The 19,946-nt window shown below is 32.4% G+C and overlaps 1 protein-coding gene across 1 annotated transcript; it reads left to right on the forward strand.

Moving 5' to 3' along the window:
• Nucleotides 1-12,347: 12,347 nt before the first annotated feature.
• LOC136068554 (uncharacterized) lies at nucleotides 12,348-18,501 on the forward strand. The gene is made up of 10 exons (XM_065775876.1): nucleotides 12,348-12,935; nucleotides 13,854-13,948; nucleotides 14,281-14,348; nucleotides 14,432-14,475; nucleotides 14,697-14,774; nucleotides 14,871-15,024; nucleotides 16,476-16,625; nucleotides 16,726-16,833; nucleotides 17,188-17,253; nucleotides 18,001-18,501. Exons 1-10 carry the CDS (start codon nucleotides 12,595-12,597, stop codon nucleotides 18,097-18,099), a joined length of 1,203 nt encoding a protein of 400 aa, XP_065631948.1. The 5' UTR covers nucleotides 12,348-12,594; the 3' UTR covers nucleotides 18,100-18,501.
• Nucleotides 18,502-19,946: the final 1,445 nt, after the last annotated feature.

The following is a 19,946-nucleotide window of genomic DNA, read 5'->3' on the forward strand; positions in this document are numbered from 1 at the left end:
TTTTTTTTTTTTTAAGGAGATTAATTGTCAATGAACCATTGGTTTTCAGCTAATATAGGAGGGGGAAAAAAAGTTAAAAGATCATTTTGTGAACTAGTGAAAAGCTTACAAAGATAATGACACTCCAACCACAGAATCTTGCATACGGTAAAATGGTGATGTCTTGGATTCTATCCCTAGCTCTAACTTATTTATGCAGTAACAAAAAAACAAAAACAAAAAAACAAAGTCAAAAATTCATTTTATGAACTAGTGAAAAAACTTAGAAAGATAATGAGTAATGACACAAATTATAGAACAAGGCTAATTGTCGACTTTTGAAACTGATTTTGATAGGAAAATATTTAAGGTTATATTTTTAGGTGTTAGTATACGGCTTCCAAACGTACTTAATGATGTATTTTGAGTCTTAATTTTTAGTGTCCAAAAGTGTTGAATATCTATGTGGAAGACACAAGAAAACTGCTCAATAACTACTGAATTTGTTGCCTCAATACTAGGTTTGACTACAAATCAATTGATCAAGCTTAATTAAATCTTGACACCAGCCAATAGATCAAGATTTGTAAATTCTCTTTTTTTCTTTTATATATATATATATATGCAAGATAGAATTTTAATTCTAGCCTAATCTAAGTGTATATGTGTGTGAAGCTCCTTTTTAAATATTTGAACTCCGGCCCTTGCCTCCCACACCACACAAGCACTTATACTTGTGGAGTAACTACCGCATCAAGGGTGCGCAGTGGTAAGATTTGTAAATTCTGAATTAGCTTGAAACGCTTTTAGTTAAAATGACTGTAATTAAGAGCTTGTTTGGATGAAGAAAGTTTTGAGTGAAATCACTCAGTTTTTTGTTTTCATCATCCAAATCGTGTGGATCCCACCTGTTTTCAAAACACAGCTCTTGTTTGGATTAGTTTTTAGTCATAGTTTTCATCACTCAAAAACTCAATAAAATGAATGTGAGTGACCAAAACTAAAAACAGGTTTCACCTATCTTCAGTTTTCAAAAACTGAGTTCAATGGCAAGTCAGTAAATTAGATGAAGTTGTGGGCCCCTTCGCTAGCGCATTGTCACGTCCGGTACATGCTTTGAGTTATTACCGTTGGTAGCTCTGTTTCATTTCAGTTCTCCCCAAATTTTTTCCTAAAAATTTTCCCCCTTCTCACTTCCCTCTCTCAGCTTTCACACATTTTCACTTCCCTCTTCTCACTTCCCTCTCTCAGCCTTCACACATTTTCACTGCAATTTATGATTCCAAACAAGGCCATTTTATGATCAAGAATGGTTTGCATCGGTTTCGAAGTAAGAGGTGGGTTCGTAACTTTTTTTATCAAGTTTCCTGTACATATTGCACAACCAGGTGAAAATGGGCATATTATTAGGGACTTATTTAGATCTCTATTTGGTAGTTGCTTATTATTGGGTGACCTATCATGCATCTTTGTGGCCAGCTATTATAGAACAGGGAATCTAGTCAATGGAAAGAATTCTTCAATCTTAGTACACAAAAAATTAGCTTAGTTTTGTCATCACTGCCATTTATGTAATTTTATTTTTCCCAAATTGATCAAACGATACAATATCCACTAAAGTGATTTGGGCACAAAAATTGCTTTTCTTTTCCTACGTTTTCTCAACAACCAAACAAAACCTAGATTCGAAAACAAATGGAAGCCCCAGAATCTTCCACATTTAGAAGGATTTCACACAAAATGGTATAGTTAATAGGAACCCAAAACTGCATTAAAAAAACAAAACAAAAATAAGACACCCATTTAGAAAAACAACACAAAAAATGAAGAAAATAATACATACCCAGGTCAACATTCAGCTCAAAAACCAATAAAATGGAGAAGATTTGAGAAAAGAAATGAGGCACTCATAAACAAAAAAAGTGAAGCAACTAAGAGAGAAAACGGAGTAAGGGGCAGGGGCAAAATGGGGGAAATGAGGGAACAGAGCATAAGAGTGGCAACAGAGCATAAGATAAGAAAAAGTCACAAACCTGAAGGAAGAGAAGGAGGTGAGGTGAAGGAGCTTCTGAAATGGTGACGATACACACTGACGAGGCGAGGGAGCTTCAATGCATTTTTATGGGTTCGAGTTTGGGTTTTGGGAAAGGCACTCTGTTGAAGGGGTGAAGGGGAAATGAGAAGTGAATGAAATGGGGAATGTGCGCTAGTAGACTGACAGAAGGTACTGAATTGTACTGTCTTGGTGATTAGGTGTGGGTCCCACAAAAAGGTTGAAATATTTGAGTTATGTAAAGTGAAAATTGAGATATTTTGAGTGATGAATGATGAGTAACGAGTAATGAGAAATAAGTGACGAAAACTGAGTGACCATTTTTTTAAACCAAACAAGCTCTAAGTTTTTGTAACCTAGTTGAAGCCTATTTAAAGGCTTATTAAGCCCCACTTTAAATAATGTTGTTGAGATAGAAACTGAAAGGTTTTTAAAGAAAAATCCTAACCTCCACATATTGAACTTGTGAGTTTAGAAAAGAAAGGAAGGGGATCTTGCTGCAAATTTTGTGCACTAATGGTTATGTACCAAAGAAAGTCTTCAACTCCAACCATTGAATATCTTATTGGTATTTTACATGAAACTATTGCAAAGTTACACTATTGCAATCAATTTGTTGTTGTTGTAAGGTTGCTATGTTGATAAGATAATTGTGCAACCGTTGTCAGTCACATCAATAGGAGATCCGTGCAAATTGAAAAAGTCTTCTATTAATCAAAGTCCAACGAGTCAGAATTGAGTTAGGATTAGTATGTTTTATTTTAGGTAGATATTTGGGATTGAATAAAATTCCTTGCCTTTGTAACCTTGATTTTTTATTAATAAAATTTTCGAGAGTTGTAATTGTAACCTACATAATCACTAGTTGAAGTTTTTACTACAAAAGTTTTCCCTATTGTGAATAGCTCGCTATATCAATTTATTTTTCGCTGCACTATACTCTAGATTGGCGATATGATTATGCCTATAATTGGAATTTGCATGTAATTGAATCAATTGATCTACTTAACTAATTAGTTAATTGAATTGGGGTCAATTTATAACCCAACTATAATCTTTAAGGAGATGCCCATCCCAACACCTTCATCCCTTGCTTATTTTATTAGCTACAATAAGTTTCACTCATTTAGCTAAAAGTGCGATAGAAATTGTTCTCTTTGTTATAGATATGAGATATGGTTTATGTCACCAATGGATTTACGATTTGCACACTATCATCTCTCCTTGTTACAAGTTCAATTGCACCTCTGTTTTAAATTAGCAAAAGGTGTGGCTTTTGTTTAATCCTCTGTGAACTTGTAGATTATTTTGTTATTTAACTCTTAATTATGTTCTTTTCCACTTTACCCATAAAATCTTTTTTTTTTGTTTTTAATTTTTCTTTCTCTCTTCTTTCACCTCTCCTAGTCTTGTTTACTCTTCACCAACATTGTCCTTGCTTCAAATTTTAAACAGACTACTTCCTATCAACCACCCCAAATGCCTTAATAACCAAATTGATTAGGTTTTAGGCCAAAACCCTTGTCCACTCTAGTCCCCCCACTAGCCAAATCACCAAACCTCCACGAAAAGTGTAATCATAGTTCACATCAACCAATCCTCAAACCCAATTTCTCAATTGAGCTGACATCTTTTTTCCAATTGAAACTCGCAAACACATCAAAAATTCCTCAAAACCTTGCATCCTAAAACATCCACTTCATACTCTCAGCCAAAACTTAATTCAACCCAGCAAAGCTTTCCCAAAACTCACTAAACTAATGCATGTATCATCTAATTTTTGTCATCGTTAAAGTCTTTTTCATTTTATATTTTGAGATCTAAACCTCCCTTTAAGACCAGTTTTGGAATAAACATTTCATTGTCACATGTTTTGGGTTTCTAAAATTTCCAAGTAAACTATAGTTTGGGAGATTCTGTGATATGGCAATTAATTTAAAAAGTTTGTGAAGTTGTTCTTTTTGTGGGAGAGAGTGGGAGTGGTATTATGGACAACACGTGGATCAAACCCATCAAAGTATTACAAAGCTACAAGTAGGGCACCCTGAAATTTATTTACACAAGAAACAGGAACAAGTACAACTTTTGTTGCATACTTGAATTTGTAGTTGTCCAAATGGCCTATGAGGTGTATCTACGTTGGATTGGGTTGGGTTTGAGATGTATTTTGTTTTTAACTCAATGCAACCTCCTTAGGTTGTGAAATCTCCAATCTAACCAAACACAAAATTGTAGGTATTGGATTGGGTTAGATTTAGTCTTCAGGTTGAAGAGGCCATATTGATGGCCTAACTAAAAAAATTATATCTCTAATAACTATTTTAGAAATTCAATCATTCTTATTAAAAAGAATCAACTAGATACGTCTAAGAGTAATTGATTTTTATTCAACTATTTAAGCTTATTATTCAATAAATCATTATAATTTACACAATTGATCTTAATATTTCAATGTCATAAAAATTAAGTCCTAGAATACCAAAATAAATCAAAGAAGCAAATTTAAACAAAATCTCAATATCAAAAGTAAAGCAAACTAACACATTAATATACATATATTTTTTTAATTAATAGAGTGGATTGGGTCTATTTACATGGGCTGACAATTTTGCTAGATCAAAGTCGACCTAGCCTAGTTGGGCTTGAGGATCGGAAGGTGTTAAGCTAGGTTCGTTAGATTGATGAGTAGAATACACACCCCAAATTATAGCACGATAGCTAAGTGATTGTTTAAGGCACCATAAATCACTCTTTTAGAAGACAGTATCAAACTCCATGAGTCCATATATTTGTTTTGGTAACGTCATTCCTAAGTCATTCGAAAAAACACTATTAAGACATATTTCTTGATCTTTAACATTGCTATTACAGTAACTCATTACGACTCACTTCAATTTCTCAAATTTTCGATTTTACAATTATAATTTAATAAATTCTTAAGTTAATGGACCATATCGAGCTAGTTTCTTTAGCCTCCTTGATTAAAACTCCCCCTTCATCCCAATGGAACAGACAAAATCTATTCTGTAAGGATCTATTTGGCTGGTTTTTCAAAAAAAGTTGCTCTAAAATTTAATTAAAAGTTATTTTTGAGAATGAAAAAAAAAAAAAAAATTACATTCCTACCTTCTAAATAACCCCATTAATAACAAAAATAGTTACTCAATCCTATTCCACATAACTACATTTTCTTCAGAATTCCTTACAATCATGAACTTTGCATCAGTTATCAAAAGCAATGTGTCACCTAAGTATCCTTTTTTATCTTTTTCCTTTTGAGACTAGTACCCCTTTTCAATATGTTAATACTTCCACAGTAAATTTGCTAGGGGACCCTTTTTTACGTGGTTTATATCCTCTTTAGACTTTGTAAAGATAGACGATCTTAAAAGGAAAACTTTAGTCTACATTCTGCAAGAATGTCAAAGACTCTACGCTTTAACAATGCCTCCATTTTCTCTCTTGTCCGAACTAGTTTCTTATTTCATTTGCGACCTAATTGATAAGACAGTTTACGGATTTGGATCAGGTGCAATACCAACAGGTGCAATTATACCACATCTTCTCATATAAATTTTTACCACTTTCATTTTTTAACTTTAACTTTTTTAATTTTTTCAACTTCTTTTTAACTTTTTTTTGTTTTTTTTTTGTTTAATAGTTGAAATTGAAAGTTCAAAAAAAGAAATTTTCAATCTCAACCATGTATTATTATTGCATCAAGTGCAATACCTTAAGTATTGCAATTGATTTCAATCCGACAATTTACTATGAGATTCCATACAAGAAATTACAAATGGCATGAATAGCCAAAGAGAATTATGGGATTTGAGGACAATGTCATATTGAAACCCATTATTATTCAAGGATTAGGGATTCAAAAATTTTAATGTTAATCTTCCAATCCTTACAGTTTTCTTTTGCAAGTTACAAGTTACAACCAATAATTAATATGCATTTCTTCTTGGTAAAACTACCTGCACCCAGGCACCGACACAAGTCACAATAAGTAAAACAGGTGGATAGATTATTGGAGACCAAATGGAATCCGATAAACACTTGGGACATGAAAATTAAATGTTATGAAATTTGACTTCAAAACAATGATATAGTACTGCATCTAATAATGTACAACAGTTGAGCTACCACGTTGGCGTCACTCCCAAAATCTGCATTACCATTTACGAATCCCACCAACATTGCTACAATGGAAAATTGTTTCATATATATATATATATATATATAAATTAATAAAACTTATATTTTCAATGTAGTCATTCCGTACATATTAAACCTCATAAAGTAGTGGGTTTTAGTTAGTTCAATTAGTAGTGTTTCTGATAGTTAAATAAAAGATTTGAGGTTTAATTCCTGCCTACACTAAGAACTGATTGATGTAAATAAATAAATAATAGAATAGTGCATCCCAACTCCATTTTGGTCATTAATAGAAATTAACATTCTATGATAATATAAAAATAAATGTAAGATGTGCATAGGGAATCCTTGAATAAACTCACTTGAACAAATCCTCAACGTTCTTCTTTAAAAGATTATTGTTGTGATGATATAAACCATATAGTAGTCCCAATTGCTTGTAGTTTTATGCTATTCTTCCAAAAATGAACAAACTAGTGTGTGCTTGAGTTAAATTTTACTTTCTATTTCCTTTTATTTTCTTTGGCAAGTTCTTGAAGAAAATTGCACAGAAAAGTTAATTGACTCGATTTCCTATGGCTAAGTGTATGATTCAAAATTAAAGTCCCATTTAGGTGAAAATTATTGAGACTGATTCAAAAGAATTTTGTTAAAGCCCAAACGAAACTATATGATTGACTTTGAAACTAACTTCTACATTAGTTGCATCATTTGGTCTGAGATTTCCATTCAAATTTAAGAGACCACACATTAAGGTCAAGTGGTACTTTGCCACGTTCAAAGGATATTGTCGAAATATTAAAAGACACAACCTGTAGAACGATTCTCTAAGTTACGCTAATCACGTTCTTAATTATCGTAGATTTTGTCTGGATATAGTATCTCACAGGCACTATACGACATGCATTTCCTTTCTTTACTCTTTTTTTCTGTCTAGAATTTTATTTTTATATTTATATATAAGATTCTCCACAAATAATAATAATAATAATAATTTGTTATATATAATATGATAATTGGGAGATGGGATTTTAAATCCTAAACATCTTCGTAAAAAATGCTAAGAGGTGCCCGTCTAGAATTATGGACTACACATTAGTCACAAGATTGGTATCTTAGATCCTTAATTCAATCTTATTTAATCCCAATTTTTATAAATGGCAACCAAGACAAGTTTTTAATCAAGTAAATCAATATGTTAAAACATGTTTGATTATTGTACATGTATTCATTTTATAATATTTTTTGAAAGAGTTTCAACCTATGTCGTTCTTGATAATTACTTTTTTATCATCAAATCAAGACACTCAATTGATTTTTGATATAGGCGGAGATTGAACCCTAACTCTTTTATTTTATGACAAAAGACTTTACTAGTTAAGTTAACTAGAACCCACCATTTTATATTATTTTCACGGGAAAAAATTCAATTGATTTGTAGCATGGTAGTATTTTTCTTAGAGAAAGTTTAAGATAATCCAGGATTTGTAGGTTTAAAGCCAATAAAAATAAAAAAACATAATTTTATAAAAGGGAAAAGTTTTGGTGCATACTTGTATGTACAGGAGGTATGTAACAGCAAAAAGAAATGGACAAGTGTCTAAGGTCCACCTAGTGATATGCACATGTTCCTTTCTTTTTGTTACCACATACAAGTATGCAACAAAACCTTTCCCTTTTATAAATAGGTAAAGATTTTCACTATTTTTGTTTGCTAGAAACGATTTTCAACTAATTTTGCATAAATGAGGACTTCTTAAATATATGCTCTCATTTAAGAGCTAAAGAGTCTAGAGACATAGAAGGAGATCTACAAAATACATGTACTCCTTTAATGTGGCTTGTTTCAATGTTAGCTAACAAATGTCTTTCTTTTTCCTTACATGGTAAATGTAAGTTTTATTTGCAAAAACGATATATATGTGAACATAAATTTGGTGTTCAGTTAATACATCAACCGCATGGAAATGACTTGAATTTATAAGCTAACTTCCAATCTTTAATTATTTAAACGTAAGATGTAGTCTTTAATCCTTGTATGTTCATTGCATTCTTTAATTAATTATTATCAAACACTAACCCATTTTTTACCAAACGAAATTAATGTTGCAATATTACAGTAAAAATTGACTCAGATTTATAAGTTGTCAATATCCAAAAACATACATCATTACAACTAATCAAATTGATGTGTTATATTAGCAGTCCTCATCCAAAATTCTACTTATGAATCAATGATTCAAGCTTGTCCTGTTGTGAATTCTTTGACTGTAGCTTTCGACATACGTCACCGCCCTTTGAAGAATACAAATTAGCTCTTCTTTTAAAATTTGAGTTATATTAATCTACAAACTAATCTTACTTGCCCTCATTTTTTTAAAGTTAACCATATCAACTCTAATAATCTAACTTACAAGTTACAACAAAAGAATACTTGTTATTTTGTCTTTAAGAATAAGCACCAGTGAATTAAAAGCAAATTAATGTTGCCCGCTAAGATCTTGGTTACAAGCTTTCATGTGCTGATATGATTTATTTCACAATAAAAATTGTATTCTTGTAACTATTCACTATTAATAAACGATACAGATTCATCCTCTCAACCCTGGAAAGAAACCCCCATTCTCAAAAAATAAGCACCCAGATCTGATTGAACTATCCATAAGTTATAGCCAAAGAAGAAAAAACTACTCTGCTAGTCATAGAGATACTCATTTACTATTAAGAAAACCACAAAATAGGGTTAAATTAATTTTTTTTAACACAAAACATAAATCTCTTTCCCTTCTTTGCCATTAACACCGCCACCTATTGTTTTTGTTATCACCATCACCTAAGAATTATCTTATGCAATTGATGGTGTGTACTGTGTAGCATTTCTCTTACAGTATGAACTCCATAGATACATAGGCCTCACATGTTATGAGATATTCAATGCACATGATTAATGTAGAAGATTTTTAGTGTGTGTTTGAGATGAGCTGAGTTTTTTAGTTTATCTCCACTTTTAGCGTATTTTTACCATTATTTATATGTCTCATTGCATTTTATAATATTATTTATAGGTCCCACTATATTATTCAGCTTATTTTTTAACATTTTTTTCTATACTTTTAGTAAAAAGTTTTCAGTTTTAGTTAAATAATCTGTTCCAAATAGACACTAATAAATATCATCAAATATGAATTTTTATTTTTTTATTTTTTTTCTTCACCAATAAATATCCCAAAACAAACAAAGTGTAAATTAATAGATCTTAAGTAGCTTTTAAATTTCACTAGTGTGCTTGGCAAGCATTAAAAAACATCTTTTTAGCTTTATTTTGATGGCATAAAGAAAAAAAAAAAAAGGCTTTTTCCATAATTTTTTAATACTATTTTATGTAAATAAATAAATAAGCTCATCCAAACACACACTTTTAAAATTCACTTTCTGCTTGTTTAATGAAAGAAACTATTAAAAAATCTATAAATTTTACTACATAAAACTAACAAATTGATGTGTCAATAAATGTATTTGGTTGACTTTAACTACACCACCTAATCAATAGAGAAAAATGTTACGTCCATAATATTTTCACAACACTTTCCTAACAAATTATAGGTGGTAAGTTGTTATTGTTTCTAATTTAAACCTACTTCTAAAATTATTTTATTCTCACCAATAACAACTTATAACAACTTACCACTTAAGATTTGTGGTGAAAATATTATGAATACAAAATTTCTTATCAATAAATGCTTTACATTGTTTTTTTAATTAGTAACACATTCATAAAGGATTTTTTTAGAAGATATTTATAATGTTCTATAACATCACTTATTCAATAAAATGTTTGTAATATTCTATTGAGGATAAAAAAAAGAAAAAAAAAAGTGACCATAGCAAAAAGCTAAGCTAAAAGAAAAAAGGGTAGGAAATCCCCATTTTCAATTAGATCACTTTCTTCCTCACGTGTTTAATTATTTAAACGTAAGATGTAGTCTTTAATCCTTGTATGTTCATTGAATACTTTAATTAATTATCAAACACTAACCCATATTTACCAAACGAAATCAATGAACCAATATTACAGTAAAAATTGACTCAGATTTATAATTTGTAAATATCCAAAAACATACATCATTACAACTAATCAAATTGATGTGTTATGTTAACAGTCCTCATCTAAAATTATACTACTTATGAATCAATGATTCAAACTTGTCCTATTGTGAATTCTTTGACTGTAGTTTTCAACATATGTCACCGCCCTTTGAAGAATACAAATTAGCTCTTCATTTAAAATTTTACTTATATTAATCTCATAAACTAATCTTACTTGCCCTCATTTTTTTAAAGTTGATCATATCAACTCTAATAATCTAACTTACAAGTTACAACAAAAGAATACGTGTTATTTGTCTCTAATAATAAGCACCAGTGAATTAAAAGCAAATTAATGTTGCCCACTAAGATCTTGGTTACAAGCTTTCATGTGCTGATATGATTTACTTCTCAATAAAAATTGTATTCTTGTAACTGTTCGCTATCAATAAACCATACAGGTTCATCCTCTCGACCCTGGAAATAAACCCCCATTCTCATAAAATAAGCACCTAGATCTGATTGAACTAGGTCCATAAGTTATAACCAAAGAAGAAACTAATCTTCTACTCATAGAGATACCCATTTACAATTAAGAAAACCACAAAATAGGATTAAATTAATTCTCTCTAACATAAAACATAAATCTCTTTTCCTTCTTTGCCATTAACTCCGCCACCTATTGTTGTTGTCACCATCACTTAGAGCACTAGTATTGGAGGATGTAAACATACTCAGTTGCTATTTTAGAACTCAAGACAGCAAAAACCCACTCCATCCGAGTTTGTATACTTAAAAAAAATTTGTAACCTATGAATGGTAAGGTTGCATATATGAATAGAAAAAGATAGTGGGAGAAAAAAAATAATGGTTGTGTGTGAAGAGAAAAAGATAAAGGGAGGAAAGAGAGAGAGGAAAATAATTTTTATTATTTTATTAGGTAGTTTATATTATTTTATTGGATTGTATGTAAAAATAAAAATTAGGATATAGGGTAAGTTGTAAAATGAGTTGGTAATAGATAAAGTAGTGTTTGAGGATGCAATATATATATATATATATATATTTTTTTTTTTTCTTTTTGCATTCTCGGATGCTAGTTTCTACGAATTGTCTTATGTAATTGACGGTGTGTATTGTGTAGCATGCCTCTCGCAATATGCAAACTCCATAGATGCATAAGTCCTACATGTTATGAGAGATTCAATGCAAAAGATTTGTGCGTATATGAAGTGTAAATGATTTTTAATGTGAATTATATATATATATATATACTGGGAATTATTTTCATCATCACAATCAAACATCATCAGATAAGAAATTTTTTTTGATTTGTTTTCTTCACCAATAAATATTCCAAAACAAACAAAGTGTAAATTAATAGATCTTAAGTAGCTTTTTAAATTTTACCAGTGTGCTTGGCAAGCATAAAAAAACCTCTTTTTAGCTTTATTTTGATGGCATAAGGAAAAAAAAAAAAAAGGCTTTCTCCATAATTTTTTAATACTATTTTATGTAAATAAATAAATAAGCTCATCTAATCACACATTTTAAAAATTCACTTTCTGCTTATATAATGAAAAGAAACTGTTAAAAAATCTATAAATTTTACTACATAAAACTTACCCATTGATGTGTCAATAAATGTATTTGGTTGATTTTAACCGCACCATTAAATTATAGACGGTAAGTTGTTATTGGTTCTAATTTAAACATACTTCCAAAATTATTTTCTTCACGCCTATAATAACTCCTAACAATATGCCACTTACGATTTATGGTGAAAATATTACTAACATAAAATTTCTTATTAAACGCTTTAAATTATTTTTTTAATTAGCAACACATTTTATAAAGGATATTTTTAGAAGATATTTATAATATTCTCTAAACATCACTTATTCAATAAAAAGTTTGTAATATTCTATTGAGGATAAAAAAAAAAAAAAAAAGTGACCATAGCAAAAAGCTAAGCTTAAAAAAAAAAAAAAAAAAAAAAACTGTAGGAAATCCCCATTTTCAATTAGATCACTGTTCCTTTCTTCCTCATGTGTTTAATGATGCAGCCACCAATTGTTACTCTTTCTTTTTCCCCAAATCTTACTTTTCTCTCTCAAAATAACGCCGTATGAACCGGTCCATCTACTCAGCTCTTCTCTCTCTCTATCTATAATCTATCAATCCATCCTTTTCATTCTTTCCATCCTTTATTTCTTTCCTTTTCTTCCTTTCCTTCTCTCTCTCTAGGGTTCTGCTTTGATTCTTCAACACCCAAATCTCTCTCTCTCTCTCTCTCTCTCTTTCTCTGAGTTTATGCTATGACTTCCACTTCTGTGAAGAACAACAACTTGTTGCCACCGGGGTTGGTTTCCAATCTCCAACAAGTTCTAAGCAAAAAAAACGGAGACAACAGCAACAAAAACAATGATGATGACAACGTTAGTAACAGTGAAGCTGAGTCAAAAGAAAGCGACAGTGTTGAACCCGCCGAGCCCTCTTCTTCCACTTCGGTTTCCGATGCTTCTGAGGCCGTAGACACTTCCAAGCCCGTTGTTTTGGTCACCAATGGAGATGGAATTGATTCCCCTGGCCTTGTGTTCCTCGTTGAAGCGCTTGTTCGTGAAGGCTTGTACAATGTCCATGTCTGCGCTCCACAATCGTGGGTTCAATCTCCATCCACTTTGCTCAGCTATTTTGTTGTGTTTTGTGTTTGATTGTTTGTTTCCAGTGGTTTTCTCATCTGGGTATGCGGGGTTTTTCTTTGGTTTTTTATTAATTTTGATATTTGGCTATCTGGGCTTCTTTCATTTCCTGAATTCTATAGGGTGTATTTTGTGGTTTATTGCTTGTTCCCCTTGATTTTCTCATCTGGGTGTGGGTTTTTTGATTGCTTAGTGGTAGATTTTGTGTTTTTTTTTTTTTTTTTTTGTTGGATTTTGATATTTGGCTATGTGGGCTTCTTTCATTTCCTGTATTGCATAGGTTGTATTTTGTGGTTTATTGCTTGTTTCCTTTGATTTTCTCATCTGGGTTATGCGGGTTCTATTGTTTTTGATTGCCTAGCTGTAAAGTTTTGTGTTTTTTGATTGATTTTGATATTTGGCTATGTGGGCTTCTTTCATTTCCTGTATTGGTATGTGAGTTTCATTCATTGCTTGTTGGTTTTACGGGTTGTCTTTGATTATAGGCCGTAGTTTGCGTTTTATATCTTATTTCCTTGATTCTCTCATCTGGGTATGTGGGATTACTGTTTTTGATTGTTTAGGCTTGTATATTTGTGTTCCTGTATTGGTATGTGAAATTCTTTCATTTCTTAATTCTTTTAATATGTTTTGTTGTTTTTTTCTGTTAATTTCATTATCTGAGTATCTGGATTCTTTGTGATTATTGATATAACTTACCTTTTGTGCATGTTTCTCTTAATTGCTTATTATGGGTGTGGGATTTTGAAGTTTTTTTTTTTAATATTTGCCGATTACTCTTTGTATATAGATATGTTGTTTTGTTTCATTTCAAGTATTGGTATTGAAGCTGGGAATATATTCTGATTTGTTAGGTTGTGATTTGGTGCTTTTAGGGACAAATCAGTGTCAGGTCATTCTGTGACTCTCCAAGAAACGGTTGCTGTGAGTTCCACCGAGATTAATGGTTCTACAGCTTTTGAAGTTTCAGGTATGACCGATATCTATGTATTGGGTTCTGTAACTATAAAAATTATCTTGTATTTAATGGATTCATCATTCCTTGCATTTTGGCTTTTGTTTATGTTTATGTTTATGAAATTGGGTAGATATGATGTGGATTTTTTGATATTGAATTTAACTACTAGCCAGATTCATTCATTCTATATATGGAAAACTTCAGTGATTTTTAGTTATTGATATATTTTCTTTGAAATTGGCATCAATGTATGCCTGAAAGATTTATGTAAAGTTGATCTGGATTTTGCGGTTTCATCATGGTTACTGATAGTAACAGGCTTGGACGTGATTCTTTTTACTCAGGGACTCCTGTGGATTGTGTATCGTTGGCATTATCTGGGGCATTGTTTTCTTGGTCAAAGCCTCTTCTGGTTAGCATTTATATGATGTCATCAGTATGATTATGCATATACATTTTGGGGTCCAGAAAAATCATAGATGGTCTCATTTTCAGGTGATTAGTGGAATTAATCGGGGATCAAGCTGTGGCCATCACATGTAAGTTGTTAGTTATTGCTTTTTATTATTCCTATATTATCTTGTTTAAGTCAAGCAGGGACTGCAGGGTAAACTTTGGAATCATCCAATATTTGAAATCAGTGTTTGATATGTTTACTCTAGTAATATCAGTTAAAGCTGTATGTTTCTATTTTTTTCGGGTGACTTCTAGTCCTTATTTGAATAGACAAGATTTTTTTAATGACTGAAATGTTGATCAGGTTTTACTCGGGTGTTGTTGCCGGAGCTAGAGAGGCCCTAATTTGTGGTGTTCCATCGTTGTCAATATCATTGAACTGGTGACTTGATTTTTTCTTATAAAAATTTGATGTATATATATATATTTTCCTTCTTGATGTTGAGAAGTAATTCTTTGGTGATAATATCTATTGCAGGAAGAAGGATGAAAGTCAGGAAAATGATTTTAAGGATGCAGTTTCTGTCTGTATACCTTTAATAAATGCAGCTATCAGAGATATTGAAAAAGGAGTTTTCCCCAAAAGCTGCTCCCTGAATATAGAGATACCCACTTCTCCCTTGACAAACAAGGTTTGCATCTCTAAAGTGTTAATTAAATGGGTTGTTAACTTGTTTCTAATTGAAAGTTTGTTTTGAAAACTATGGTAATACACACTGAACTTTGACCAGGTGTTTTACAAAATATAATACTGGCCATAATAAAGCACTAGAACTGCATTCTTAATGAATGACTAGTTTTTTCATTGACCATTGTGGTTATCGTTGTTTTCATTCAATGGATATATGTGGGGTATAGATGCAGCCTTTATTATTCTCCCTGTCTGAATGACAAACTATTGGGAAGGTTTAAAAATTTAGGGTGCATTTGTTTATAGATTCTCAAATTTATTGATAACTGAATACCCCTACTTATCAGAAAAAGAAAGAGAATCGAAAACCCACCAGATTATAAACTTTTCAGAATGATTCTGGTATGTTAGTGTATCACTGAAGTGTTTTTTGGTCATATCAGATGACTTGGTGACTTAAGATGACATGGGCAGTATCATGTTGAGAGCCTTATATGTTAAGATGGCCAATATTGGTTCTTGGGGGAAATGAGGTTATGCTAGGTAATCAGGCAGTGAAAAATCTTAGTGCTATCAACACGTACTCTGGAAATTGGCATCCTCTGTCAAGCATTTAGAAGTAGCCAGGATAGTTATCAATAGCAATGTCATCAGGGTAAGGCTTAGTTTTATTTATAGAATCATCACTACTTTTGGTGCATGTGAGGTATGTGGATCTAAGATTATATTCTATTGCTATTCTTGGCGCTTAGTTGCTAACGATAAAATATTAGTTGGTGTCTCTGCTCGTTAGAATGTATGCTGACTTTATAGGATAGATCTACAAACTTAAGTGTGATAACTGTAATCACATTCTTGTCACTGTTGGACTGGAGTTTACAGTTATTGTGCTTTAGCGTAGGGGCCTGTGTTGCTCCCATGGGTCAAAATTTTGAGGGAAAATTTTAACTCATTGGAGCCAAAGTATCTTATGCTTAATATATGGAAAATATGCTACAATTCGGTTAGTGATAACCTAGGAATCATGGGCACTTCATTTAGGGTACCGTACCCGTATCGTATTGGCTGTTTTATGTTATAATTTTTCAGAAATTGCTCGTGTCACTGTGTTGTACCTGTGTCTGCACTTCCTAGGTGGTAACACATTTTTCTTTCTCCCATTTCAAGCAAGTGCTTAATTGTTAGATGCTTTGGCTCAAACCCTTGATTAACTGTATCAGCTGAGATATATAGTTGGTATATTGGAAAATTCTACTTGATTTAGATCCTCCTCTGGGAAGCTGGTCTCACATTGTCGGTCATGTATTGAACTACTGATTTTACTCATTCTTGCGCTTTTGTTTGAAAAAAAAAAAAAAACTGTCGATATAAGTCCTTGCCTTCACAATATTTAAATTCTCCTAAGACATTCTTTTCCCTCTTACATATGCATGAAAATGTTTTGCTTGACAGGGTTTTAAATTGACCAAGCAAAGCATGTGGAGATCAACTCCTAACTGGCTAGCTGTTTCAGCCAACCGGTATCCTGCTGGACATTTCATGTCCAATCAACAAAGCCTTGGCCTTCAGCTTGCACAGCTTGGCCGAGATGCCTCTGCTGCGGTCAGTCGCTCTCACTGTGAATTGCTAAAAAAAAAAAGGGCTCATGGAAGGATTATACTGCCCTTTCCCTGTTTTCATTTTTTTGGTGGGTGTTTTTCAGGGTGCGGCTCGACGTTTGAACACACAAAAGAAGCATGTGGAAATTGAATCAGTTGGTGTTGCTGGAAAATCTGATTCCAACCGAGTGAAGAAGTACTTCCGGCTAGAGGTATGAAAAAAAAATCTAGCAATTAAGGTTGCTTTTAGAAGCAGCTTTTACTTGCTGTGAGAATGCTTTTAGAAGCAGCTTCAATAAAGCAGTTATACTTTCTCCTTTTAGGATAATCAATGAAATTGCTTGAAGATCTGTGACATTTTGTAGTTTTATAAGAAGGGTTGATATAAAATTATGAATCTTAAGTTGCTTGTAACAAATCTTTGAAAGTTTTACCTATAGAAAAGTCTGAATTTTTGTACTACAAATTGCAAGTCTTCATTGGCTTGATTAACCAAAAAAATTGAAGATATTTGTAGTTGTCTCATGAAGTGATGAACTAAGGCTCAGGCATGCTTACATTTGCAGTTTATGGATAAGGAGCAAGAAGAGACGGAGGAGGATCTGGATTTCAGAGCTCTTGAAAATGGATATGTAAGTACCTATAATTTCTTTTTTTCCTCATCATTGAAATTATTTATTTTTTTCTCGTCATTGTGTGTCATTCAATCTTATAGAAATGGAATGAATGAATCTAAATTTTCAGTAGTATCATTTTTGTGGGGTCAGCTCTTTCCCCTAGTAGGTTTTTCTTCCATGACTGTCAGTTCAAACAACTGTAATAATTGCAATGGGGTCCTGTTTTAAAGAGTGGATTCCACTTGCCTGTGATTGGTGACTGTACTACAAAAGAACTGAAGAAAAAGTAACAGAAGAGGCCATCATAAAAAAAATTTGGTATGTTTTACGTAGCATGTAAAGGTAAAAGTAATAAAGTGTGTGGTCATTGCAGGACTGCATGCTATCATCCTTTGACTTAAATGTTACTGTGAGTGTTTTCATATATCATTATGGCTCATACCTAATGTTTTGGGTCCCAATGTCAGTGATTAAATCTCTTTAAGACTTACAATAAAACACCAAGGATCAATATGATTTTTATTGGATATTAGGCTTGCCTGTAGCATCTGCATGTTAATTGAAATAATATCCTAACTGTTACATATTTCTTGGGTGGTAGGGTTTGGTATCTCTTTTAAAATATTTGAAATGGGGTGTTTTATTGTGGTTGGAGATGGTTACTTTTCTTTTATTGAAGTATTAGATACTTTGCTTCATGTCTTTTTCAATATTATTATTAGCTTCCTTGGTTTCTGATTTGTGTCTCATTTGGAGCAACAGGTTGCAATAACTCCTCTTTCTCTTTCACCACATATTGAGACGGACATTCAAACGGCTACCTCAGATTGGATCTCTGCTGCACTCCCTGCAGAGCAATAAAGCTTCCTCAGTCCAGCTTGATATAGTGTACATTTGGAGTTCTGATATATATAATTTTCATGCGTCTGCAGTTATATGATAGTCTAGTCATTAAGTGAAACGATTAATTCTGATTCGTGCCGTTCTTTTCTATCAATATTTTTTTCCCACCTAATCCTTTTCTCCATTGTTTCAGTTCTTCATTTTCATATTTCTGTTCTGGAGCAATTGCTTCTTGTAAACTTTTCGGCATGTTTTAAAAATGCCAGTTTGTTGTCTTGTTTTGCCTCTTTTTTTCTCTTTGGTTGGATTTTTTTTTTTGGGGAACACGGTTGTTTTTTAACTACCAAAATTGTGGAGTTGCTTGTAGTTGTAATGGACGGGTTCATTGGTCTAATTTCTAATCAATCACATATTCATTGACTTGGGATTTTGTCACTGTGATTTATCAATAGAAAGTAGTTTTAGTGTGTTTGTGTATTCCTATTCACCATCCTCTTTACTTCGTAGGTTTATTAGACAAGCAATGTCATTAAATGAAGGGAGGGATTTGGTGTTCTAATCGAATAAAAATCATGTCTAACTCTGAATGTCACTTTATGCTTCATTAATGGTAATAAATTGTTACATCCTAATTTTTTTTCCTTTATAAAGTCTATTTAAAATGAACAAAAAAAAAGAAAAAAAAGAAAGTGTTACTTTAAGGGTTGTGTGATTTTTATTCGAATTTAGAGTTGAAGTTACCAAGTGACTGGCGTTAAGTCTCTTTTTTTTTATTTTGGGATTTGGACTGGTGTTAAGTCTTGAGTTTGGACTGAAGAATATAACTTGAACAAATGGGCTTAGAAGGTGATTGAATATGAACTTTGCTGAAACATGTAACAATTATGGTAATTGGTTGTTGTTGGCGGTGCAGCAGGACAATAATTCAAGCTTTACATGCGTGGTAGACCCAATCAGCCAAGAGTCTAGTACTTGGTTGGTGACATTTCATTTGTATTTGGGGTCACATTAGCCCAATGAATTAGATATAGGGCCCAAAAGATGAAGTCTCTCAACTCAGCTTATTAAGCCCTTGCAACCTATTTGCAAAATGGAGAGGAAGACATGCTATTTGAATCAAGAGCCCGTTATCATTTGCACCACAACATGTCAAGGGGCCTATTTGGCTCTTCTTCGCGCTTTATAATTTTGTACATGAAGGCGGATATCACTGGTGTGTATTCCTTCCCATATATGCAGATGTTATATACAACTATTACACAAAATGCTACCGTGTCTTTCAAATAGTACCATTCCTCACCATTCACCAACAAGTTTTTGTTTTTTGTTGAAGACGTGGAAGCAATGGCCTGTTGCAGGGCTATTAACTTTGCTGCAGAAATTGGAATACATGAAGTGATTATTGAGGGTGATGCTAAGATTGTCTTTGTTTAGTTACGGGGTGAAGCTGCTAGTTTTGCTCACATTGGTGAGGCGATTAACGACTGCTAGCTAGTTGATATTGTCAAATTCTGATTACCTCTAAAACACGTGTGTAATCCTTGAACTATTAAACTATGCCTTTATTTATGAAATTTGGTTGAGAGTGTGTGTATACATGTAATTATGTATGTATGTTTTGTTTGATATACGAGAAAATGTTACAAACTCATGGGTATAACTTATCCTTAAAAACCGGCTTGTAAGGTAGCTCCACTCACCTATCAATTATTTTAATCTGGTCTCTAGGTCGCCCCCTCCGGGATCCGACCACAAAGTACTCAGAGGGTGGTGGTTGACTCTGATACCAAATGTTAGGAACCTATGGGTAAAACTCATCATTTAAAAATTGGTTTGCAAGAAGAGGGTGCCCAAGAGTTTATAAA

This window comes from Quercus suber, unplaced genomic scaffold (assembly GCF_002906115.3).
Source record: "Quercus suber isolate HL8 unplaced genomic scaffold, Cork oak 2.0 scaffold_121, whole genome shotgun sequence".
In the NCBI taxonomy this organism is placed as follows: domain Eukaryota; kingdom Viridiplantae; phylum Streptophyta; class Magnoliopsida; order Fagales; family Fagaceae; genus Quercus; species Quercus suber.